The sequence below is a fragment of the Choristoneura fumiferana genome, chromosome 3, assembly GCF_025370935.1.
Source record: "Choristoneura fumiferana chromosome 3, NRCan_CFum_1, whole genome shotgun sequence".
NCBI classification, from domain to species: Eukaryota; Metazoa; Arthropoda; class Insecta; order Lepidoptera; family Tortricidae; genus Choristoneura; species Choristoneura fumiferana.
The window spans coordinates 847,748-873,948 of NC_133474.1; the positions used below are offsets into that span (position 1 = coordinate 847,748).

Sequence of the window (26,201 nt, forward strand, 5' to 3'; positions counted from 1 at the left end):
TGTGTGCATCTTATTTAATTAAATGAATTATAACAATTGATTGATTGATTGAATTGATTGATTATTGAATTGATTGATTGATTGATTGAATTGGGACTGGGCAGGACATGTCTGCCGGATGCATCCGGATCGTTGGGCCAAAATCACCACTGATTGGGTTCCAAGCGACGGGCACCGGAGCAGAGGTAGGCCTAAAAGAAGGTGGCGGGATGATTTGGAGCGATTCCAGCCGGACTGGCAACATTTTGCCGAAGCCAGAGACGAGTGGAAGGAGAAAGGGGAGGCCTTTGCCCAGCAGTGGGACACTATATAGGCTATTAAAAAAAAATAACAATTACTTTTCTCACCCGCGACCTTATAATAGCTACGTTTATGCAAGAAATTGCAGCGTTTTAGCCAAGAGGCTTTGTTCAGCAAGACGCAGGCAAACTGAGTCGCTTTCCCTTTTAATAGTTTGATTGTTTTATGTGTGGTGTCGAGTTAGGATTACACCTCTCCTTTCTTCCGTGGATGTCGTAAGAGGCGACTGAGGATATTATTAAGGTATGCCGTAGGCGACAGGCAAACTTTAAACCTAACTAAAAGTGGCTCCGAAGCGGTAACGTTTCGTGTGCTCTGCCTACCCCATTTGGGAATACAGGCGTGATGTTTGTGTTTCTTCTATTGTTTATTATTTCATTTAAATATGTGTTCGCAGTTCTTCCGCCTGCACTGTAAGAACACACACAAATCACACAACCCAAACTATCCTCACCACTTCGCTGACGCGTTTCGAACTTAACCAGAACTCGTTTTCAGAGCAACACAACCGTTCACCAATCGCTACCCACGCCAAACTCGCATTTTAAGACCTCACTTATATAACAACAGTTGAATAAAATATTATATTTTATTATACACATACAAACCATCATATCATCGTTAGAACCGTTTTCGAGAAATATGTATTTACATAAATAAATATACAAGAATAGGTCGATTTAAATTTAAACAATGATAGTTCAGAGTTAGTGATGAGCTGTGAAATCAGATTAGCATGTTAAATTTTTGCGATTGATTCTTACAGATGAATAATCGAGAGCTTAGAATTTCATTAGCAGTTGTACGGTTCGCACAAAAAGGAGAATCTTAAGGATTTCTCTTAATTTTCATCACTTAAGCTCTGAAATTAGGTTGCATTTAACTTGAAATCCGTGTTGTAAATTCGATTTACATCTTTAGGGATGTAATTAAATTTAAAAATCGAATGGTGCTCCTTTGTATTCACGAGCTGGTAAACAAGGAGATTGTAATGCGTAATACTTTTCTCCAAACTCCATGCTGGCATAATGCTGCTGGCCAGTGCTGGCCGGATGTGCCAAAGCCAAAGAGCGCGAGGCGATTAAAAAAAAAACAAAAGTCGGTTTGGCGCGATAAATTTTCTTCCGCTCTGTTGCAAATTTTCTTTATTTCCTCGCATTTGTGATGAAAAGTAGAGTTTTCAACTCGAGTGTAATTGATAATTTACACCCGCGAACTATAAACACCCTCGCTCGCTTTGCTCGCTCGTGCGCCTAAATATCTTGGGTGTAATTGATCACTTACAACCCTTGTTTATCAATCTACTATTAATGAAATTACATACCCAAGTAAAATAATACCTAGTCCTTTTCTGCTTGCATTTGACATTATTTTATCATTGCGCTTACTTTGACTCTCAATCAGATTATTTTCTGCCATAGTTTTTAAAAACTGTGTTACTTACTGTCGTTTGGACTATAAAGAATTATTTTTTAAAATTGTGAGAATACAATTAAACCAGCCGTTAGAATGTAAGCACAACGTAAATAATATTTAGAACTAGACACTAAAATTATTGTGGAATTTTCTTCTTCAATTATAAATTGAAAATACAAACTGAAATATAGATGCACAGAAAAAACAGAAAAATAAGACCATCACTGGGAATCGAACCCAGGTCCTCGGTAATCCGTACCGCGTGCTATACCGCTACACTACTGATGGTTAACGGTACCGACACGAATTTCCCCTATGCACCTCATATCTCAGCTTGTTTGTTTCTTACTTAGTCACTTAAGCAGTGACGCTAAAAATAAAAAATAAAAAGTAAAAATTTGGAATTGAAATAAAAAATACAAAAAGATTCCAAAAAACCAATCTTCTTCAATTATAATTTTTACAAACCTCTTTTTATGTTGATAGTACGGGAAAAGGGAAATTTCAAAAACCTATACGACTAGAATGCCTATAAACACACAATACCACAACGTATGCAATTCCACGCTCTCGGTAGTTTGTCTATACTTTATTTATTCAAACAACATTGCATAAAATTCAAATTATACAAAAATACATAAAAAGACACAAAAATGACAAAAAAATGTAGTAGGGATTTTTAAAAGTCGGCTACGTCGCTACCATAACGATGAAACACCACATCCTACGGGCAGAAGTCGGAGCGCAAGAACATCTGCTGGTGCTTGGCCGGCACTTATAGTCTAAATAAGCTGAAATTGTTGTTTAATATTCCAAATTGAAAAAAAAAATAAGTGAAAAGTTCTAGGGTGGCGACCACAAACCAGAAGACGAAGCGTTGGCAGGCCTCCCACCAGGTGGACTGACGACATCGTAAAAATTGCGGGTCACCGGTGGATGCAAGTGGCGAGTTGTCACTGTGCTGGCGTTCTAAGGGGAAGGCCTTTGTCAAGCAGTGGACGTCTTCTGGCTGATGATGATGATTTCAAAGTGACGTACCTAGTTTTAGAAGAGGACGACCCTATTTCTACCCATAGGTGACGTGACCAAGGTTGTATCTACTTACCTCGTGTAAGAGCGAGCAGTGCTCTCTATTGCCAACTACTAAGTCCTCCAGGCGTCATGGTCAGCAAGAGAAACTACAACACTGTTTTTAACCCCCGACGAAAAAAGAGGAGTCTTATAAGTTTGACCGCTATGTGTCTGTGAGTCTGTCTATGGCACCATAGCTCTTAAACGGGTGGACCGATTTCAATGCGGTTTTTTATTTGAAGTCAGGTTTTCTAGCGATGGGTCTAAGATATGTTTCATCAAAATTGGTTTAGCCGTTTTTGAGATATTAAACTTTGAAGTGACAAAAACGACTTTGTCACTGCAGAGTCCTCCAACTTTTCGTTGATTCGGTTAGGTTTGGTTATTGCCATGAAAATCGTCTAGGACCTGACTCTAGGTGCACGCCCATGTCGGTCTTGGCCGATTTTTTCACAGCATGCGCAACTCAAATAAAGGATAAAGTAATCGATTTAGCATACATACGCTTCAGATTTGTTCCTTGATTGTGATTTTTTGTCGATTTGTTCCTTTAAATTGGTTGTTTTTCGCGCAATATATCTAAGCGGCGCGTGCCGGTCGGCTTCACTCGCCGCCATGGCTTCGCTCGTTCGCTCACTTCTCGCGCTCGCCGTAGTCGCGCTGCTCCAAGTCGCATGCGCGCAATTTTCACCATGTAAAACGTTTCAGTTTGGTGAGGCAATGTTACTACGATGTTTTTAACTTTCTTTTCATTTTTTAATAAAAAAAAAATATTAACATTCCAGCCAAAATACAGCCAGGTTCTGTAGCCAAAATGTCGAAAACGAAACCCTTATAGTTTCGCTGTTTCTGTTTGTCTGTCTGTTAGTGCTAGAAATTTGTAATTTTGCATGGATATATGCAGCAACTACGCAAATAAAGTGGTTAATTAAAATACAGGAAAAAAGATTCTAAGTGTACTTCCCATAGACGTAAAGTCGGTTAGCTTTTTTTTCTTATCTATCTTTATAGCATCGTTGGGTAGGTATTTTAAAATCATTACGGGGTAGTACAGAAGATTTTTCGACTCTTTCGCGAAATATTTACTAAAGTAGTTTTTTAATTTACCTATATCAAATCGTCAAGGAATAGTTATCAATAAGTCACTTACTGTATATAGTTACAAAATGAATAATACGAATGTTTGTTCTTGTGTCTTGAGCATTTAATATGTATCATAATATATGTGTGTATTTTTATCTATACAGCACCGTAAAAAACAGTCCGTTGTCCGGTGAAACGGATGTCACAAGCGGCCTTATTTTTACTTTTTTTATTTTATTTATTGTTTCCTAATTTTATAATAATTATTTCTAATTTAAAATAAATTAAAATTGAATTTATAATTATTAAATTTTATTGATGATGCATAGATTTGAAAATAATGTATATTGTCTTGCTATTGTTTTGGACTAATTTGGATGTAGGATTATTAGGTTAATTAATTTCTCGATATTAAATTTGAATTCCTAGATAACAAGTTAATTTAAGTATATTTTATATTATTGTTTAAAATAAGCAAATATTTGTACGCCTAACGGCAAAACATAGAGAATCCCTTAAATTTTAAAAATCTTTGTAACTTACCTATGTTACCTATACAAATAAATCATTCATTCATTCATTTAAATAGAATGAAAGACTTATTGGGTGTTTTCGGTTGTCCTAGAAACTCCTCCAACGCGAAAAGTAGGCGTTTGAAAGTTTGACCCCAATGTTTGTGTATGTATGTTTGTACATCGTAGCTCGAACGGATGGACCAATTTCAATGCGGTTTTTTCAACGTAAAAGCGAGTTTTCTTGCGTTGATTTTCAGCTATATTTTATTCAAAGTCGGAATCAAAATATTTTTATTCAATTAAGGTTTCGCTGTTTTTACGATGCTGAACTTGGAAATGACAATATCGGGGGCTTTCAAGTTTTCGAAGTTGGTGAAGGTTATTTATTTATTTATAAAAAAAAACAACAAATGGTCCAAGAAATAGAGAGTTATATAATATAAATAATATTTTGATTGCAGGAAGACGTTCAGATTTGAGTTACGGGTTGCCGCGTATACACTTGACTAAACCAGATAATAAAGTTCATATTATTGACCACAGAGTAAGTTAACTAATTATATGTATCCAGTTTTAGTAAATTAAGGCACTTATCCCACCACCGACGATGACTGAGAAATGAGTAGAGCTAGAAACTAGTAAAGAGTTGGCAGTGAGACGCGAGTACGTTAAGCGCTCGGTTGTTGCTTGAGGCACATCAATTTTGCATCAGACAATCTAATTTACCAAACATTGTTTTACGTCACAATATAAGTTAATAGGCAGTAGATTGACTCAGCCGTATTCTTGTAATTTATACCTACCGCTGGACGGAGCGCTAGGGTTGGCGACTACAAAAAGTAAAATATGGTAAAACACACGCGTGTAGATTTTTATTGTATACAATACAATACATGTGTGCAGTTTTAGGTATAGGAATAAAACATATGTGTTTTATAATTATTTATTTATTTATTAAATTATAAGTTGGTAATAGAAAAAAATTGCGTCTATTGCAGCAAGTTCGAAACGACTTGTTGAATTTTATCACGTAAAAAAATCTCATTCTTATGAAGATTTAGTACCGAGCGCTATAGCCACGTTACGGAATCGAAACGGGGGCGAATAGAGTGGGTACCGCGGCACAGCACTCGACCAGCGACCGGACTGCGCGGCGCGCGGCGTGGCACTGCGTAGTTTTGTCTTGCGAAGATTGGTTAGCGGCTGTGTAAATGATGCTTGGCTGTGTGCGTGCGTCGATTCGGGCGCTAGTATGAAGTCGATCTACTGCATGTTACTAGTATTCTGCTTACGTGTTGAGCCCAGTGGCAAGCGCATGGATTATCTGATACAAAATTGATGTGTGTCAAACGCAGCATTTATTGCATAAAACAACTGAGCGCTTAATTATTATAGTTTTGTCGCTGGGCTAGAAGCCAGTGTATAAGAACATGATGGGTGATTACTCGCACTGTAAAATAAAATAAATAAAAATAAAATAAAAAAGCCATGTGTGCATTATTGAGTGAGTTGTATAATATTTCTTTTACTGACACGGGATCTAACATTATCTATTGTTCGTTTCTTTAGTGAGAAAATAGTTGATAGCTAATCGTTTACTCGCTGGTTGTGGCGCAAATGCCTTAAATAGTTATCAAACTTCCCGAATTCGCGATAGAATTTTTACATGATGTCAAGCGGGTCATATGATGGGAAATGAGCACCACTACTCAAAGGGAGTCGTTGGTTCGTTGCCGGCCTTTTAAGAAAGTATAAGGCCTTTTCTCATAGCTCGTATAGTGTTGTGTACTTTTCAATTTTTATAGCGGGAATCCCGCAACAGAGAAATCTAGGCTAGTCAAATAAATATAAACCTGGCGTTATTTGATGCAGAATTAAATGCCCTACAGCTTTGACGGAAATAGTTTTCGATATAGTAAAGTCCTTTACGAGGTATACTTAACAATACCGCAAAAATACCCTCTTGTGGGTGCATTTTTACCCATCCAACACTTATGCACAACTCCGATGAGAGGGGAAACATATTACGAGTATAATCCTTTAAAGAAGCCTTTTAAACAATAAAACCCTTTCTGATTGGTTTTTGGAGTCTTTTTGTATTTTTAATTTCAACTCCAAATTTGTTACTTTTACGGGTATCCCGTGAAACCATATCGAAAATAACTGAGACATGAGTGTGACGTCTCTCGATGAGAGCGGAACATAGATGTCGCTAGTGCTGCTGCATAAGTAGCGTAGTATAAATAAGCAACCTGAGATATGTATGCATAGGAAAAATTCGTGTCTAGATTCCTGTCCAGCGGTGGTGTAGGGGTTATAACACGCAGCACGGATTGCTGAGGACCTGGGTTCGATTCCCAGCGCTGGTCTCTTTTTCTGGTTTTTCTGTGCATCCATGTCTCAGTTTGTATTTTCGTTAAAACCTTTTCTAGCAATTATTACCGATTTCAATTTTATCCCTTCTAGCCTTCTATTGGGACTATTCTAATCGGTCAAGAGATCACCATATGCTCTTCGGTTGGGAGCGCAGATTTGGTTCCAGACCATAAACACAAACATCACCCACTCGATTATGTCAGAGTGGTAAATTACGCGAAAGGACCACTAACCATGGAGATGGATGTCACCCGGTTCCTTGAGATACCACCAAACCACGGCTAAAGTTTTGCTGGTAAAATTGTCAGTATTGTTGGCACTGCTTGATGTGGTATAATAAAAATGTAAAATTAAAAAAGAGTTTTATTTAACGGCGGCCACTGAAAAATTTATACTAGCTTGTTGCTGCGACTCCGGCCGTGTAGAATTCGTTTATCGCTATCCCGCGGGAACTGCAATTTTCCGAGATAAAAACTATGTTTATGTCCTTCCTCAGGACTCAAAATATCTGTATACTGAATTTCTTATAAACCGTTCAGTGGTTCAGACGTGAAAAGGTAACAAACAAACTTACGAAGATTCGCATTTAAATTATTAAGTGGCATAAGTGTGATGAAAGCTTAATAATATAACAATACCATGCCTATTGAACAGCAAAACATAGCAAGCAGTACAGATAATACAGATATCTATAAAGATGAGATCATAAAGATTTTCCGAGATAAGATTCTTCCAGGTTCTCTGTATTAATAAAGTACTGTATTGAATCAGGCGATACTTTGCTCACCCGCTACCTTACGATAGCTTGCAACAAACATGTGTTCATGCAGCTCCTCGACATCTACACTTTAACAACACACAGAAATTACACAAACTCAAAATCAGATTCGCAACTTTGAATTTTTGCGAATGATTGTTACTTTAATATAGGTGCTGTACCCGGTTTTAGAATTAGGATGGACGGACCTTAAAAGGCGACTAAGACGTGACATAAAAGGCGACTAAGACGTGACATAAAAGGCGACTAAGACGTGACATAAAAGGCGACTAAGACGTGACATAAAAGGTGACTAAGACGTGACATAAAAGGCGACTAAGACGTGACATAAAAGGCGACTAAGACGTGACATAAAAGGCGACTAAGACGTGACATAAAAGGCGACTAAGACGTGACATAAAAGGCGACTAAGACGTGACATAAAAGGCGACTAAGACGTGACATAAAAGGCGACTAAGACGACTAAGACGTGACATAAAAGGCGACTAAGACGTGACATAAAAGGCGACTAAGACGTGACATAAAAGGCGACTAAGACGTGACATAAAAGGTGACTAAGACGTGACATAAAAGGCGACTAAGACGTGACATAAAAGGTGACTAAGACGTGACATAAAGGCGACTAAGACGTGACATAAAAGGCGACTAAGACGTGACATAAAAGGTGACTAAGACGTGACATAAAAGGCGACTAAGACGTGACATAAAAGGCGACTAAGACGTGACATAAAAGGTGACTAAGACGTGACATAAAAGGCGACTAAGACGTGACATAAAAGGCGACTAAGACGTGACATAAAAGGTGACTAAGACGTGACATAAAAGGCGACTAAGACGTGACATAAAAGGCGACTAAGACGTGACATAAAAGGCGACTAAGACGTGACATAAAAGGCGACTAAGACGTGACATAAAAGGTGACTAAGACGTGACATAAAAGGCGACTAAGACGTGACATAAAAGGCGACTAAGACGTGACATAAAAGGTGACTAAGACGTGACATAAAAGGCGACTAAGACGTGACATAAAAGGCGACTAAGACGTGACATAAAAGGCGACTAAGACGTGACATAAAAGGCGACTAAGACGTGACAAAAAGGTGACTAAGACGTGACATAAAGGCGACTAAGACGTGACAGTGACTAAGACGTGACATAAACGTGACATAAAAGGCGACTAAGACGTGACATAAAGACTAAGACGTGACATAAAAGGCGACTAAGACGTGACTAAGACGGACTTAAAAGGCGACTAAGACGTGACATAGTAGGCGTCTAAGACGTGACATAAAAGGTGACTAAGACGTGACATAAAAGGCGACTAAGACGTGACATAAAAGGCGACTAAGACGTGACATAAAAGGCGACTAAGACGTGACATAAAAGGTGACTAAGACGTGACATAAAAGGCGACTAAGACGTGACATAAAAGGCGACTAGATAGACCGAGCGAGCAGTGCTCTCTGTTCATCATTATCATCATCATAATATCAGCTATAGGACGTCCACTGTTGGACGTAGGCCTCCCCCATAGACCTTCAGTTGCCTTCAGATAATATAGGACATTGTGTCTTAAGACCGGTAAATAAGGAATTACGAATGAGAGTCTAGACTGAGGGCTTTAATAGTTGATGTTCGTAATTTTAGTACCGTCCGTGCGACATACAATGTTTTTCATCACATTTGCGAGTAAAATTTTATATTGTAAAAAAATATATAATTGTTCCAAATATAGGCGATACCTTAGGCTGCGCTCTTGGCAGCGCCGCCCTCCCCCTCCCGCAGCATGTGCCTGAGCCACGTGTGCGTGTGGGCCAGTGCGCGCAGCACCATCAGTAAGTACGGGCAATGACTCATTTACCGACCACGGGTTTCATGACAAGCACATTAAGGTCGAGGGTTTTATTTGGGGGGTTGCAACTAAGGTAGCCTGCATGTTACGACACTGTTTACGAAAGAGATAAAAAATGAATATGACCACATTTGTAGGAAATTTTATGTAGAAACTTTTGTTCAAAGTAATCATACTGCTATTTGTACAAATATTCGAGATATGAGCAAAAACCTAAAAAAAGGTACCTTCAACCCTTCTTACACCGTCAGCACACCCCCCACCCTTGAGGACTTTTAGTATGTTCATCTGGATACTGCAAGGTATAACTGTACCAATTTTCAAAACTACACGAGTTTTTTCCCCTGATTGCCCATATTCGGCTTTATTTGATCCTATTATTTATAAACTTTGATCGTCACATAAAACTACCTACTACCACCTACTACTATGTTTTTTTTTATTTACTGTTAAGGCATTGTTTAATTGATCTTAACTGTTGTTGTTCAAACCAAACCCAAGCCGTAGGTAGTAACGGAGAAGAAACCAAATTTACTTGTTCATTAATAATAAGACCTAATTCTGCTGTTTTTTTTTACATAAAAGATAAAAGTGACCTTGGTTGACCCTTCGCCTAATGTTAAGTGCAGATGAGGCCAAAGGTGTATCTCACTGGTTCAGTAACAGCCTATTCACTCTAGCTTTGAAGAGCCCTAGAACAATCTAGTTTTTCCGGAAATACAGATGACGGGAGCGAATTCCATTCCTTAGCAGTTCACATTATGAAAGAAAGTGGTTTGCTTCATATTTATCTTATTAAGGGTGAAGATTGAGGGAGAGCTGTCGGTAGGCCTCCAACAAGATGGAGCGACGACTTGCTTAAGATCGCGGGATCGCGGTGGATGCGGAAAGCACAAGACCGGTCTGAGTGGAGAACCTTATGTCCAGCAGTGGACGTCTTTCGGCTGACATGATGATGATGATGATGAAGGGTGCAGACGCTTCCCCAGCCTGGAACGCCGTTTGCAAAATAGAGATGGAGGAATAAGGTCATGTAATAAGACCATCAAAGGAAAAGAAGAAATCATGGAATAAGGTCATATTGTTACCTAATTATTTCCATGCATTCCATTCAGAGCATCCAGAAGCAACCCTTTACTTTTACTGTAATAATGTAACAGTTGACAGACAAAAAGACAAACGGATCAGGTAGATTTACTTTCGGATTAACAATGAAATGATAAAATTCTATAAAACCTGTTGTCTATAGAAAAAGTAGAACCAGCTTTAGACCCTACATTGCATTTGCGTCTTTATTTAATTGGCGAATTAGTAACGCAATCGATACAACAAAATGAAGCATTTAATTTTACAAATATATGGAAAATTGTTCTTGCATTACAAAAAGAAATGATAACGTAATCGATTTAACGTCCATAAATCGATGTAAATTAGTTCCATTAAATTGATGATTACGCTTGGCGGGTTATAAACGGGGCGCGTGCCGGTTGGCTTCACTCGCCGCCATGGCTTCGCTCGCTCGCTCGCTTCTCGCGCTCACCGTGGTCGCGCTGCTGCAAACCGCATGCGCGGACCTTCCATCATGTACTACGGCTGACTTTGGTAAGACGATGCTAGTACGATTATTATTTTCCACCAACTGCTTTAGATTTTAGAAGGGGGAAACGCTCGATTTTAATGAAAATTTGCACTTTAAAGTTGAATATTTTGCAAACACATCACTGAATCGAAAAATCGTCTTAGCAAACCCCTTATGATTTTAAAAGACCTATCCAACAATACCCCACACTACAAGGTTGGATGAGAAAATAATCACCCCACTTTACGTCTATGGGAGGTACACAAAAATTTTTATTGTACCATTTTGTCGGCATAGTTTACATACATATTCGTGCAAAATTACAGCTTTCCAGCATAGATAGTCCCTGAGCAAAGCCGCGGACGGACGGACGGACAGACAGACATGGCGAAACTATAAGGGTTCCGTTTTTGCCATTTTGGCTCCGGAATCCTAATAACAGACTGAGTTGAAAGCTTTTAGCTCGCATGACATTATTTTCTATTCTTCTTTACCGCATTCACTGCCACCTGACTTCCACAGGTGCCACCGACGCACATGTGCGTTCAAAATGTATGAATAATTATGACAGCGGCACTGGACGAAGTTCCGAAAACGCATATATTCGTCGGTGGCAGTGAATGCGTTATATAATGTATGTGGGTAGTAATAAACTCTTTATAAAAGTGATTTTCCACCGGCGAGGCGAGACGAGACGAGGCGAGACGAGAATTGAAATTTGTATAGCATCTACAGACTCACGCGAGAAGTCTCGCCGAGAAAATTGCGCGAGAACCGAGAAGGCATTTACACTCATGCGACCTTCTCATTCGCATTCTCGTTCGTTATCCGGAATGGGCGACAGTGCAGCGGCTTTGGTTTTGTGTGCATTAGCATATTATAATCTTCAAGAATGTGATACCGTTCTCGTTCCTCGCCCGAGAAACCTTTTGAAAATACCGACACCGATCGGAGAACAGGCGAGCGCGAGAACGAGACGGCGAGAAAGCGATCACATTCACGCTTCTCGGGTGTTATCGGGGGTTCACGGCGTGAGTCTGTAGACGCTAGTATGGCGGCGCCCGTGGCGGCCAGCAGCGGCTCGCGGCGGGCGCGCGAGAATGCATACAAATTTCAATTCTCGTCTCGCCTCGTCTCGCCGGTGGAAAATCACCATAAAACAGTATGAATAGGTAACACTCGTGTTTTTTTGACTTATTAAAATTGCAAAATATTTTGATTCCAGGAAGCTCCATGGATCACATTGACTCTCATATCATAGCTTATGAATTGGCGCCTATACGCCTAACTCATGCATATAACGATGTCCACATCGACGACCCTTTTGTGAGTAAATAAGTTACAAAATAATTAGTCACAAGTTTCAACTATTTTTTTTTTATATTTCGCACCTTTGCGACAAAACTGTGACATCTGTAATATCGCAACTTTGGAGATAGCACAGTGTTGTCGCAAACAAGCGATTTCATCTAAAAATGTTATATACACACACACAAACATCACGCCTGTATTCCCAAATGGGGTAGGCAGAGCACACGAAACGTTACCGCTTCGGAGCCACTTTTAGCAATTTAGGTTTTAAGTTTGACAAAAACGGTACAATAGTGTCAGGTTGCTAGCCTATCGCCTACGGTATACCTTAACCTATATCCTCAGTCGCCTCTTACGACATCCACGGAAGAAATGGAGAGGTGTGATTCTAACATGACACCACACGGGTAATAATTTTATGTTTCAATCTAAAAATATATCTCACTTTTGGTGATGTTAGCCTTAGCAGTTACGGTGCACACTCTTACCACGGCAGTAGAGTCGTATGTAGATCATTGTAAGCACGCGTAGCTGCTCATCCACTTCTGCTGCTGACTCTACGCCCCAGCGGCCGTCACCACTGCGCGAGATTTTTCAACTACCCGCATATTCCGAACTTTTCTTTTCCGATTTTTTTTTCAAACATTACTCTTATCATACCCTTTTTTATCATACTCTTTGTTATGGCTTATTATTTAGCCTAACCCTTATTGGAAGCAGTAAGATTCTGGCGCTTTGCTGGCCGCTACAGAAGCACGCTCGCTTCGCTCGCTCGGCTCGCGCGCTGTTGTAGCCGCAGTTCTAACCTAACCCTACCCTAACTTATGTAGCTGCTGTTCTGTTCTGGCGCTACGCTTACTGCTGCCACAGCACGCTTACTTTGCTGGCCTTATTTTTATGGCAGCTGTTCGTTCCTTTATATACTATTCGATGTTATTTTCATTTTTTCCATCTAATGTATTTTTATGTGTATCGAATATGTGTAAATAAATGTTTCTCTCTCTCTCTCTCTCTCTCTCTCTCTCTCTCTCTCTCTCTCTCTCTCTCTCTCTCTCTCTCTCTCTCTCTCGCTTCCTCTTTAACCATGTCATTATGCCATGTTAAGGTCAGCACTATTTGAAATACAATTGTATTGTCCAAACTAGTAGGTATTTCGCTATGCCATATAAAATACTATTGTTCTGCTATTTAATACTCTGCAGAAGTACCTATATTTGGCGATAACAGTGTTCTGCTATTTAATATTCTGAGAAATGACTATTATTCGAACTGATAATATGCAAAGTAATGATTATGCAAAAGTATCATTCGGCTAAAAAAAAATGTGATAGCGGTTATGCGAAGTGTAATTCGGAGAATCGATATTATGCAAGATAAAGGGAACCCCGTTGGTAGACGTCCTACGCTGCGCTTGTCGATTCGCGATTTCCGTTCGAGAACTTTTCTCCGTGCCATCTGTTCTCCGTGCTATATGGCCTGCCCGTGGCCACTTCAACAAGTTCATTCGCTTGGCCTCGTTCATCTACAAATCTCCTCATTTCTGATTCGATCCCGCAAAGAAACTATAAGCATATACAGCCAACTTCATAGCTCGCTGAGCAACCCTAGGTTATTAATTAAAAATAATTTTGTTTCTTTTGTATTTTAGAAGAATAAAGATATTAAACTGCTTGGTGAGAAGATCGTTGCCTGCAACCTAATTAGTGATCGGGCACCGTCAGTGTCCCAAATCTCGCCCGGTTCACTCGACGACATCAATGTGTCACTAGGCTTCTGCGTTCCACCACCAGTCGATATAGAAGTGCGTGTAACACGGTACGCTATCATACAGCGAGAGTAAACAATATTAATGCAGTGCACAACATGAATTAATAAATGCATTAAACTAATATGTGTTTTAATTTACGCAAAATTAAGGACTTTATCTAAAGCCGCGTATCCATTAGAGCAGCCTCAGGTCGAGCTGTCTAGACTTGAAGCAAACAGCCACAGTTTGAGGCTGCTCGCTCTGTGATATAGGCTCGAGGCATGTTGCGGACCAAGCCGAGGCGACAGGCCTCATCTTGATCCGCGACGTGCGAGCCAGACACGCGCGTCTCCATCAAACAGCCTCAGTTTGAGGCTGCTCGCTCTGTGACATAGGCTCGAGGCACGTTGCGGACCAAGGCGAGGCGACATGCCTCATCTTGATCCGCGACGTGCGAGCCAGACACGCGCGTCTCCATCAAACAGCCTCAGTTTGAGGCTGCTCGCTCTGAGACATAGGCTCGAGGCACGTTGCGGATCAAGGCGAGGCTACAGGCCTCATCTTGATCCGCGACGTGCGAGCCAGACACGCGCGTCTCCATCAAACAGCCTCAGTTTGAGGCTGCTCGCTCTGAGACATAGGCTTGAGGCTCGTTGCGGACCAAGGCGAGGATACAGGCCTCATCTTGATCCGCGACGTGCGAGCCAGACACGCCCGTCTCCATAAAATGCACGGCTCGGAATGAGACTCCTTTAAACACGGTAAAAAACCGACAAAATATGGCTTGATATTTGGCATCAAGGTAGACTATTAGTCAATGATAGTATTATTACATATCATTGCTATTAGACATATAATGTATAAAGGGAAAAAATCTGAAAACTAAAATTAAGTGCAGTCATGTGTAAAAATATGAACTTATTCAAAGTTTCAAAAATATACAACAAAATCCACCTTAAACAAGTCGAGTTGACTGTACGGTCAAGGACTTTAATTCATGAGCTACTATGGAACCATTTTACAGTAAACGTCATAGTGACTTTTCCTTTGAAAAGGTTCCATGGTATAGGTAGAGTCATACACGATGACGCGTGCCGTGGTTCTTATTGCAATGTCATTAATGTCTAATTTTGAAAAAAACACGCGTCTTCGTGGATGGCACTAGGTGAATTTAAGTCTTTGACCGTACATACAAGCTTTGTTTAGTTTGGGACTAGGTCAATTGTTTGTTTGTTTGTTTGTTTATACTCTTTATTGTACAAAAAGGAAAAACAAAAAGGTTACATAAAAAAAAAATTAAAAAAAATTAAAAAAAAAATTGTCCCCTGACATTTATTATTTTATTATTAACCGTCAATATTATCCCAAAACACGTATTATTTTACTTTGGAGATGGGCTCTACTAACAGTAGATAGCCATAGATAGTTCCGAATTGTTACAGAACCCTCCGCTTATGGTTTCTTTTTCTTTAGTACAAACTAAACGTAAGAACTTCAGTACATAATCAATTTTAAATGTAACGTGTCCAATTTGTTTCGCAGTGTGCAGTGTAATGTTACCTACTAGATATCATATCAAAGTAGGTCTGATATATCGTCACTACTTTACTTCAAGAAAATTGAACCTTGATGTGATGTACATAAAGTCCACTTAGAAAAATTATCTATTTTTAGGTACGAGTTTTTTTTAAGTAGTGACGATATGTAAATATAGAAAGTTAGATATATGGTCATCGGCATCATTATATCAGCCGTAGGGCGCCCATTGTTTGACATAGTCACTGATATAGATTACACTAGATTACGCAAATGCATCTACTTCGCGTCTCCGACCCCGACCAAACGTCGGGGTTGGCCCCATACAAATACTGACCGCTAACTGACTAATCATGACTAGTGACTGACTCATTTGAATCGATTTTGCACGGACTTCGGGGAATTCACATCGCTAATTCGCTCTTAAGACGTCACAGTAGATATAAAAAAGTGACACGGTTGGTTTTCATACAGAATGAGGTGTTTGCGTTATCTAGTGTAATCTATATCTGTGGACATAGTCCTTCTCCAATTACCTCCAGTAGTTACAGTTGGAAGCATACACCCACCGTGAACCCGCGGTTTCAACCAAGCCATCTGTCCCTCTCGTTGGTGGACGTCCCACGTTGAGATATTTGAGATTTCGGTATCCTATCCTATTTCCTACTATTATAAATGTCAAAGTTTGCGAGTAAGTGAGTGAGTGAGTGAGTTTGTGAGTGAGTGAGTATGTTTGTTACTTCTTCACGCTGAAACGGCTGGACGGATTTGGATGAAATTTGGCAAAAAGTTAGTTTGTAGCCTGGATTAAAACATAGAATACTTTTTATCCCGATATTCTCACGGGATAGGGATAAAATCTCCAAATAACAACCGCTGGGCTTAGGGTCATGAAATTTGGTATGTAGATAGCTGAACATCTGGAATAACACAAAGGCTATTTTTTACCCCGATATTCCCGCGGGATAGGGATAAAATCTCGAAATAACAACCGCTGGGCTTAGAGTCATGAAATTTGGCATGGGTGTTTTAATTTAACGTCAATGAAAACCACGATGTAATTTTAGGGAATTTCGACGAGAATTTAATAAAATCCCGGAATTTCAATTCAACTGCTGTATCTAATGATTTATGCGTGCAGTAGTGGCACGGGAGCCATCTTTGGGCTGTTCTGGTAAACTTTTGAATTGGAACTAGTATTGCATACTGTAAAATACGCATCGTAGAACACAATGCAAGGAAATTATTTTAGTTCATTGATATGGACCTCCGCAAAGTAACGCCTGATTCAATAAATTATTTAAAAAAAACAGTTTTTTTGAATTGTGCCACTGTTGCACTCGCCCAGCGATTTAACGTTAGCAGAACGTTAGCGGTGAGCTCCCTAAATCTCATCATGTCCATAGCCAGCTTAGACAGCTGTTCTACTGTCTTGATGCCGATCGTCTCTTAATGTTACCGAGCCATGGCATTGTGCACTAGGATTGAGCGATTTGAGCGTCTATGTATGGAGAAAAAACAATTGTTTTATTAGTATGAATACCTACCTCTAAAAACTTGCAAATAGTCCTAATAGATAAACTATTAGGACTATTCTTACATAAATATTTTTATATAATTTTTTCGACATAATAATTTGTCGAAATATATTCAAACACAGCAGCAGTTCAGTAACGTTTTGTGACAGCCATACGTAAAATTCAAAAGAATACACTCTTTGTTGCTAGGCAACGAACATGAAACTTTAAAAGCGAACCTTCAGAATACTTACGTTAGTTTTTTTTTTCAGTATGTTGCACCAATTATAATCAATTGATTTTTCGTATGGTAGTAGCTAATACTATTTGCAATTTATATGTTTTTTTTCATAGTTGTAAGTACCCTCAAAAAAACTTGTTAAAAAAAGGTGTCAAAAAATAAATTGTCATTTTTTATTTTTATTTTTCACGAATAAAATATAAATAAAATTGTAGGGTATACTCCCACAAAAACTACGTAGCTGTGATTTTGATTCAATGAGCTGCTATGGATTAGGAGAAAAAAGAGTTTGAAAAAAAAATTAAGGAAACACACTTTTGACATTATCTCTGTGACTGTTCTAGACAGTGGGCTGAAAGTTTGAGTGGTTACTAGTTAAGAGACGACAAACAATTGACAATCACCAAATCAACTATTCCTCACAGGGACCACATGCCCTTCCTTAGCCTGCTAAACCCTTTTCCCATTGAATAAAATCATCAACCGATACATTTTTACAACTGCTAAACATTCGTAAGCTATAATTTATTATATTTTTAAATAATAATATAGAATATGACAAAGTCAGCAGCTATCAAATACCGTATTTAATATAGGTCACGAGGTTGTAAAAGTACACAGGAGCTCAGGAGTGCCTGCAGCGTTGTTCCATCTGTACCATATCGGTTATGGCCACACACAGAGACCTATATAGCTAATTTGCGACGCCAAGTCATTATGAGTTCACAAATAATACCGTTAGTAAGACAGAACAAATTTTGAAACATATCAATTTTACAGATATTTGCAATATAATTCATGTATTACACAAACAAATAATTAGACTAATCGATTTGGCATGTGTACCTATTAAATCACTGCAGATTCGTTCCGTTAGATAGTTAGGTGACTGCGCTTCTCGCGATATAAGCGGCGCGCGTGCCGGCTGGCTTCACTCGTCACCATGGCTTCGCTCGCTCACTCGCTTCTCGCGCTTGCCTTAGTGGCGCTGCTACAAGCCGTCTCCGCAGAACCCCGTGGATCCCTGGTTTCGTGGCTTTCTGGAATGCTCAAATCGGGTCACAGACGTCAAGAATGCACTACGGTTTTGTTTGGTAAGACAATGTTACTATTTATTATTTACCAGCTTTTTCTGCGTCAGACTGCGCTGAAAAATTAATAATATACTAGCATTTACCCGCGGCTTCGCACGCGAAAACCATAAGATTTACTACTGACTTTATTAATACCACACAAACTACTTGGGTAAAATGACGTATTTTGTGCATTTTTTGTACAATCTGCTTTTTTTTTGGCTTTTTAGCCTGCTGAACTTAGGCTTTAGAATGCCACAATTTTTTTTTATTCGACTGGATGGCAAACGAGCAAGTGGGACCTTGCACAAGGTCCTACCACCTGCAAACTGCTACAATGTACGATAACTCGTCACTTGTATCCACCGATTGCCCGCAACTCTTGCGATGTCAGTCCACCTAGTGGGAGGCCTGTCAACGCTTCGTCTTCCAGTGCGTGGTTTACACGAACGATACTATGACATTCTATTCCTCTGGATATGGGATGTTTTAGTGTCCATTATTACTTAAAAACTGGACTGACGACATCGTGAGAATTACGGGAAACCAGTGGATGCAAGTGGCGAGATGTCGTTCATTGTGGCGGTCTAAGGGGAGGCCTTTGTTCAGCAGTGGACGTCTTCCGGCTGATGATGATGATGATGATGACAACTTTTTTTCAGGGGCACGTTCAGGATCAAAATATGAATTACCACCAATATACATAACTGTAGCGAATAGTGATGTTAAAATCGATGACCGTCGAGTAAGTAAATTAGAATTTATGTCCACCTAGTTTTATGTGTTAATCAATTTTTCAGTGTTACTTCTTCTGTCCCGTGACTCAGGGAACTACGGTGATACAATTACTTAAAGGGAGGTTTGTGATCAGGGTGATTCCAACTAATAATAAAAAGAATTTCAATACAATACAAATATTCGTTATTGCACATCAGAAACCAGTACAAAAAAAATATATAGACACATAAATTCAGAGTAGACGATAGGTGGTCTTATCACTTAAAAGCGATCTCTTCCAGACAACCATTTTTTAATTTCGTATATAAATTTCAAAACAACATAAATGTCCCTTCATGTTTAAGCTTTTGTGTATGTCATTTTGAAATGTTATTAACCTATGTCACTCCGTCAGTTTTAATCCGCTCGACATCCATAACCATCCTTTTTCGGGCAGTCGGTCAATGCCAGTCCCATTACATTTGGAATGCCATCCGCCCCTATATAATGTTAATAATATTAAGTTTATTTTGTGTTTTAGATAGGGGTTGAAGTGATCGGTGAAGAGGTCACCGTCTGCAACAGGCGTGGAGACTTAAAACCGAGGGTGACCCAGACCTTCCCAAACTCCTTGGACTATGTCAAAGTGGTGCTCGGGTTCTGTGACCCACCCCCCGTAGATATGGAGATGAGAGTGACGAGATTCGTTAGAACAATATTTTAACACGACCTATTAGGAGTGCTTACCTACCTGCTGAGCTGGCAACGTTGTATTTTTGTTAGTTTTTCTCGATTATTCCATAAAAATTGAATGAAAATTAAAAATGTGTTCTGATAGAACTCTTCTTAATATAAGTTAATGTGTCTACCTACTCCAAAAGTCTACATATTTGTTCGTTTTTAAAGAATATAAAAGTCTATCACGAATAAGTATTGGAATAGACACATTAACTTATATATTAAGAAGAGTTTTATCAGAACACATTTCAGAACAATTTTTATGGAATAATCGAGAAAAACTAACAAAAACGCAACGTTGCCAGCTCAGCAGGTATAAACGCTCTTAACAATAGTGATAGTGACGAGATTAATTATTGTTAGCACATTCATTATCGTCACCATCACCAGCCGTAGGGTTTCCACTATTGGACATGCCCCCCCCCCCCCATAGACCTCCAGTTGCTTTGGTTGGAAGTGGCCTGCATCCATCGTGACCTTGCGGCTTCAACCAGGTCATCCGTCGATCTTGTTGTTGTACGTCCTACATTGCGCTAATGGTCATTATGAATTTTAATAAATGTATAAATCGAAACGTTTTTATTTTATTTGGAACAGGATTATAAGTATATTAAACACTTTGTTGTACAAAAATAAAGAAGGAAACAGACTGTGGTGATTCTGGTGACTGTGGTGGCTCGGTTTGGTAGCTTAAAGACACCACGGTTGGGTGGCTGGTTGCGTCCCCATGGCGTTTCAGTGAGATAGCCCTTAGGCAAAGGGGATTGTCCCTACGACGAAACTAGAAATCTCACTTTTGAATTTTTGGCATTCAACTATTTCATAATATATACACCAAAGTAGACATATCCTGTGGCTCTATTATCCAGTTAAATCGGCTCAGGATGACTTCGTCCACAGTCCCATTTCGTCACCTTCTTAAATCGTCCACAGTGCCATGTCGTCAGCCTACAATTCCTATATCGTCACCTTCCCAACTCGTCCACTTTCTGATATCGTCCATATCCCATTTTGTCTACATTCCTACTTTGACCACAGTGTCAACTCGTCCACTTTCTTTTATAGACCACAGTACTACTTGGTCAGCAGTGCCAACTCGTCCACGTTTAGCAGACGTTGTCTCACAGATATGCTCAATTTAAGCGTTTAAATAGCAAAATATCCCGAAAGTAATTTGCAAAAAAAAGCCCCTTTTCAATAATAATTTATAGAGCATTTATATTAGTCTGGATAATGAACGATGCAATAATGTTGACGAGTCGACACTGTGGTCTAAATTGGAATGTTGACGTGTTAGCACTGTAGTCGAAATAAGACTGCTGACGACTTGGTACTGTGGCCCACGTAAGAAAGCGGACAAGATAGGAAAGTGACGATGTGGGAATGTTGGCGAATCAGAACAGTAGACTGTATGAGAATGAGGACGATTTAAGAAGGTGACAAAATGGGACTGTGGACGAAGTCATCCTGAACCCAAATCGGAACTTTTAGAAAATTGCTACTTTTAGATAGTTACCATCTTGCCCGCTAATCCTGCCGTGAAGCAGCAGTGCTTGCACTGTTGTGTTTCGGCGTGGAGAGTAAGTCAGCCGGTGAAATTACTGGCACTTGAGGTATCCCATCTTAGGCCTCTAGGTTGGCAACGCATCTGCAATACCCCTCCCTGGTGTTGCAGGTGTTTATGGGCGGTGGTGATCTGTGTTACCATCAGGAGACCCACTTGCTCGTTTGCCATCCAGTCGAATAAAAAAAAAGTGCACGTCAGAGCCGCAGAAAATGTCTACTTGGGTATATACACTATACAGTATGTATCATTTAGATCGGTCAGTATGGTAAAGTAGGAAACTATAAGACATACGGAGATCTGTTTTCAGTAAACATGTCATTGATTTTAGTAACAAAAAAACTGCATTCATACATTTAATAAAAAACTTGTACTCAGCTCGGGAATCGACTTACTTAAATAAATGCATTTTATTCATTCTAGATATCGTGTTTCATTGTAAATAACATTTATTGCTTATGACCCATCGATATCCAAAAAAAATAATTTAAGTTTTATTTTTCAAAACCACCGAATTCGTTTCCCGAACTGAGTACAAGTTTTTTTTATATGTATGAAAGCAGTTTTTCTTGTTACTAAAATTGATAACATGGTTCCTTAGAGACTTTTCCACTGACCGATACTGACCGATATAAATGTTGCACCCTGTATATTATGAAATTCAAAACTGAGATTTCTAGTTTTGTAGTAGGGGCAGTCCCATTGCTTAAGGGCTATCTCACTGAAACGCTATGGTGGCGCAATCAGTCGCACAACCGTAAACCGAGCTACCACAGGGACACCAGAATCACCACAGTCTGGAGTGAGCGGGTAAGGGGATCGTCACTGATAGCGCGACTGGCGGCCGAGTGAGTGAGACAGCATACAGCGCCTTACTACTTATTTAGTGGAGGCGCAACCAATGTACTGTAAAGTTGTAAAGAAACAAGTTAGTTAATTCCGTTTCTTTCCTTATTTTTGTACAATAGTGAAGTGCTTAATAACTTGATCATTATCAACCAATAAAATCAATATCACCGAGATGGTTCCTTTTAAATATTTCTGCGTCCTAAAAACTTAGTTCGAAATAAAATAAAATCGTTTAGATTTATACATTTATTAAATTCATAGTGACCATTAAGCGCAGCGTAGGACGTACAAAAACAAGATGGTCGGATGACCTGGTTAAAGCTGCGGGTTCACGGTGGATGCAGGCCGCTGCCAACCCAAGCAACTGGAGGTCTATGGGGTCTATGTCCAACAGGACAACAGTCCTACGGCTGAGATAATGATGACAATAGTGCATGGTGCTAATAATAATTAATTTCGTGACTGTTAAAAGGTATTACTGGTCTAAGGTATCTCGTCACTTTCATCTCCATATTTATTGGGGGTGGGACACATAAACCGAGCATAACTTTGACAACGTCGAAGGAATCTGGGGAGGCCAGGGTCACCCTCGGTTTGGGGCCAGCACCCTTGTTGCAGACGATGACTTCTTCACCAATCACTTCAGCACCCGGAGGCTAAAACAAAATAAATGCGAAATGCTAAGGAATGGAATCCGCTTCTATCGTCTGTACTTCCGGGTAAATAAATACCTACAATCTAGGGCTCTTCAAGGCTAGAGTGAATAGGCTGTTACTGAACCAGTGAGATACACCTTTGGCCTAATCTGCACTTAACATCGGGTGAGATAGGGGTCAACCACGGTCAATTTTATGTAAAAAAAACTTAATATTATTACTTTTGCAGGCAGAAGGCATTCCAACTGCATTTTTTGCAGGTGGTAGGACCTTGTGCAAGGTCCGCCCGCATTGCTACCACCATGTTGCTCGCTAATCCTGCTGTGAAGCAGCAGTGCTTGCACTGTTGTGTTTCGGCGTGGAGAGCAAGACAGCCGGTGAAATTACTGGTAATTGAGGTATCCCATCTTAGGCCTCTAGGTTGGCAACGCATCTGCTATCCCCCTGGTGTTGCAGGTGTCTATGGGCGGTGGTGATCTCTTACCATCAGGAGACCCACTTGCTCGTTTGCCATCCAGTCGAATAAAAAAAAAAGACTGGTATTTGGGTTTTTTGTCATTTCAACCGACTGCCCGAAGGATGGTTATGATTTGTAAGCGTATATGTGTTATATTTATTTCTTAAGTCCTATCTGTAGCGTAAACGGCGTAAGGATTCCGTACCATCTATGCAACGTTCATTAGAAATTATAATTATATATACAGACTGCTGACAGACGACAGTACGGAACCCTAAAAATGGCATAACAGTTTAAAAAACCGGCCAAGAGCGTGTCGGACACACTCAAAATAGGGTTCCGTAGCCATTACGATAAAATTAAGTAATATTTTTCTAAGGATTTCGTATTTTATAAGGAATTTTCCAAGTAACCCACACTATAAGGTTGGATGAGAAAAAAAAATCACCCCCACTTTACGTCTATTGGAGGTACCCTAAAAAAATTGGTTTTTGAATTTTAGTTGTACCATTTTGTCGGCATAAATTACAAATATATCCGTGCAAAATTACAGCTTTCTAGCATTGATAGTCCCTGAGAAAAGCTGCGGACGGACAGATAGACAGACAGATAGACATGGCGAAACTATAAGGGTTCCGTTTTTGCCATTTTGGCTCCGGAACTCTAAAAATGATATAATTAGGAGTCGCCCTGTCTATATATCACAAACCTCCTTGTTAGTAACTGTATCACTGTAGTTCCCTGAGTCACGGGACAAATAACGTAACACTTAAATGTTCATAAAACTAGGTGTATAATAATTCTGATTTAAATAATTTATTGAATCAGGCGTTACCTTGCGGAAGTCCATATATCAATGAACTAAAAGAATTTCTTTGCTCACCCGCGACCTTATGATAGCTAAGTTTATGCAAAATATGCGTGTTCATGCAGTTCCTCCACCTCAACACTGTAAGAACACGTACAAGTTTAGTTGTGTTGCTCTGAAGATGAGCTCTGGTTGAGATCGAAACGCGTCAGTGTAATGTGGTAGTGGCGATAGATGGGTTTGTGTGATTTGCGTGTGTTCTTACAGTGTGGAGGTGGAAGAACTGCATGAACACGCATATTTTGCGTAAACTTAGCTATCATAAGGTCGCGGGTGAGCAAAGAAATTCTTTTAGTTCATTAATTCTGATTTACTTACTCGAGGGTCATCGATTTTAACATCACTATTCGGTACAGTTATGTATATAGGTGGTAATGTATAAGTCAAGTCTGGACGATCCGAACGTCGCCCTGAAAAAAAAAGGTATTCTTTTACGAACTAGAAGACGAAGCGTTGACAGACATACCACTAGATGGACAGATATCAAAAGAGTTGCGGGCAACCGTTGGATACAATTGAGGGATAGCCTTTTTCCAACATTACGTCTTTCGGCTGATGACGAATTCTTGTTTATATTATATGGCTAAAAAGCCTAAAAGCAGATTGTACAATACATGCATAAAATACTTAATTTTACCCCAGTCGTTTAATGTACGATACGATACGAAAAAGCTGGTAAATAATGACCATAGTAACATTGTCTTACCAAACAAAACCTTAGTGCAACGTGGTCTCCTGAAGAGATCCGGTGGAGGAAAAATCGCGGAGACGGCTTGTAGCAGCGCCACTAAGGCGAGCGCGAGAAGTGAGCGAGCGAGCGAAGCCATGGCGTCGAGTGAAGCCAGCCGGCACGCGCGCCGCTTATATATCGGAAGCGCGATAACATATTTAGCGGAACGAATCTCCAGTGATTTATGCATGTTAAATAATACACATGCCAAATCGATTACTTCATTATTTGTTTCTGTAATGCATGGATTAGTTGGCAAATATCTGTAAAATTAATGTGTTTCAATTTGTTCTGTCTCAATAAAGGTATTGTTTGTGAACTCTATATGACTTGGCGTCGCAAATTAGTTATAAAGGTCTTCGTGTGTGGCCATCACCGATCTGGTACCTACTGATGCAACAATGCTGCAGGCACTCCCGGGTTCATGTGTACTTTTACAATTTCGCGGCCCACATTTAATACGGTATTTGATAGCTGTAAATTTGACATATTCTATATATTATTATTAAATATAATATAGGATCCATTTTCAGCAGAAAAAATATATCTGATGTTTAAAAAAACCTATACATCCTGACTCTTTTTAAAAAGCTTCTCTCGACGCTATGGCCGTTACTTAGGTTTAAAGATAATTTATTCTCAAAAATAATTTTACAATTTCACTTACTTGAGAAATAAGTGAATTGTCAAATTTATGTGAGTTCTATCTACCGTTGTACCCTGAATTTATCTCTCCAATTTCAACAAAATTTGGAAGGTAGACTCAGTCCATGATTCCGAACTGGAAAAACAGGCTCTCCAGATGTATCCCAAACATTGTATGGATGTGTCCGTTTTGTTACGAAAATTATAATAAACTTAGGGTACAACAGCAGATAGAAATGCCTATTTATTTGTCTGTCTAATCCAAACGTTTATTAGTTGTGGACACATTGCTGATGAAAGTGGATTCCACAGTCCTACACAGTGTAGGTACTGTCGAGGGCATAAATATCTATACACCTATAGGATTATAATATATGTAGACATTCACCTTAACCTGTGGAATGGCAGCGCCATATTTAAAATTTACTGTCAAGCGGCGCGGCCATTTTGAAAAAATCTTTCTTGACTGCAGTGACACCTACGAATTAATTTTCGCAAATTCGCGAATTTTATTAAAAATATCACCAAAAAAAAACTACTTTAATTTTATAGATAAGCCTTACAGTGATAGTTTAGCATAAA

At 39.5% G+C, this 26,201-nt stretch overlaps 4 protein-coding genes across 4 annotated transcripts; 3 read left to right on the forward strand and 1 right to left on the reverse strand.

Moving 5' to 3' along the window:
- Window positions 1–3,384: 3,384 nt before the first annotated feature.
- LOC141426162 (uncharacterized) lies at window positions 3,385–7,119 on the forward strand. Its single transcript, XM_074085021.1, has 3 exons — window positions 3,385–3,499; window positions 4,847–4,929; window positions 6,852–7,119. The coding sequence occupies exons 1-3, from the start codon at window positions 3,403–3,405 to the stop codon at window positions 7,044–7,046; spliced, it is 375 nt and encodes a 124-aa protein (XP_073941122.1). The 5' UTR covers window positions 3,385–3,402; the 3' UTR covers window positions 7,047–7,119.
- A 3,742-nt stretch (window positions 7,120–10,861) lies between these two features.
- LOC141426163 (uncharacterized) lies at window positions 10,862–14,170 on the forward strand. Its single transcript, XM_074085022.1, has 3 exons — window positions 10,862–10,993; window positions 12,196–12,296; window positions 13,930–14,170. Exons 1-3 carry the CDS (start codon window positions 10,897–10,899, stop codon window positions 14,119–14,121), a joined length of 390 nt encoding a protein of 129 aa, XP_073941123.1. The 5' UTR covers window positions 10,862–10,896; the 3' UTR covers window positions 14,122–14,170.
- A 4,075-nt stretch (window positions 14,171–18,245) lies between these two features.
- On the forward strand, window positions 18,246–20,424 carry LOC141426164 (uncharacterized). The gene is made up of 3 exons (XM_074085024.1): window positions 18,246–18,416; window positions 19,058–19,140; window positions 19,654–20,424. The coding sequence occupies exons 1-3, from the start codon at window positions 18,266–18,268 to the stop codon at window positions 19,834–19,836; spliced, it is 417 nt and encodes a 138-aa protein (XP_073941125.1). The 5' UTR covers window positions 18,246–18,265; the 3' UTR covers window positions 19,837–20,424.
- A 2,070-nt stretch (window positions 20,425–22,494) lies between these two features.
- Window positions 22,495–25,084, reverse strand: LOC141426316 (uncharacterized). The gene is made up of 3 exons (XM_074085163.1): window positions 24,951–25,084; window positions 24,563–24,654; window positions 22,495–22,919 (listed from the first exon to the last, which is right to left on the reverse strand). The coding sequence occupies exons 1-3, from the start codon at window positions 25,069–25,071 to the stop codon at window positions 22,704–22,706; spliced, it is 429 nt and encodes a 142-aa protein (XP_073941264.1). The 5' UTR covers window positions 25,072–25,084; the 3' UTR covers window positions 22,495–22,703.
- Between the last annotated feature and the right edge of the window lie 1,117 nt (window positions 25,085–26,201).

What these genes read in the sequence shown, in the direction of transcription:
- LOC141426162 (XM_074085021.1), top strand. Translation starts at nt 3,403, where the DNA reads ATGGCTTCGCTCGTTCGCTCACTTCTCGCGCTCGCCGTAGTCGCGCTG. An exon ending in ATGTAAAACGTTTCAGTTTG is followed by an intron (nt 3,500 to 4,846) that starts GTGAGGCAATGT and finishes TTTTGATTGCAG; the next exon opens with GAAGACGTTCAGATTTGAGT. An exon ending in TTCATATTATTGACCACAGA is followed by an intron (nt 4,930 to 6,851) that starts GTAAGTTAACTA and finishes TATCCCTTCTAG; the next exon opens with CCTTCTATTGGGACTATTCT.
- LOC141426164 (XM_074085024.1), top strand. Translation starts at nt 18,266, where the DNA reads ATGGCTTCGCTCGCTCACTCGCTTCTCGCGCTTGCCTTAGTGGCGCTG. An exon ending in ATGCACTACGGTTTTGTTTG is followed by an intron (nt 18,417 to 19,057) that starts GTAAGACAATGT and finishes ACTTTTTTTCAG; the next exon opens with GGGCACGTTCAGGATCAAAA. An exon ending in TTAAAATCGATGACCGTCGA is followed by an intron (nt 19,141 to 19,653) that starts GTAAGTAAATTA and finishes TTTGTGTTTTAG; the next exon opens with ATAGGGGTTGAAGTGATCGG.
- LOC141426316 (XM_074085163.1), bottom strand. Translation starts at nt 25,071, where the DNA reads ATGGCTTCGCTCGCTCGCTCACTTCTCGCGCTCGCCTTAGTGGCGCTG. An exon ending in TTGCACTAAGGTTTTGTTTG is followed by an intron (nt 24,655 to 24,950) that starts GTAAGACAATGT and finishes TTTTTTTTTCAG; the next exon opens with GGCGACGTTCGGATCGTCCA. An exon ending in TTAAAATCGATGACCCTCGA is followed by an intron (nt 22,920 to 24,562) that starts GTAAGTAAATCA and finishes ATTTTGTTTTAG; the next exon opens with CCTCCGGGTGCTGAAGTGAT.
- LOC141426163 (XM_074085022.1), top strand. Translation starts at nt 10,897, where the DNA reads ATGGCTTCGCTCGCTCGCTCGCTTCTCGCGCTCACCGTGGTCGCGCTG. An exon ending in ATGTACTACGGCTGACTTTG is followed by an intron (nt 10,994 to 12,195) that starts GTAAGACGATGC and finishes TTTTGATTCCAG; the next exon opens with GAAGCTCCATGGATCACATT. An exon ending in TCCACATCGACGACCCTTTT is followed by an intron (nt 12,297 to 13,929) that starts GTGAGTAAATAA and finishes TTTGTATTTTAG; the next exon opens with AAGAATAAAGATATTAAACT.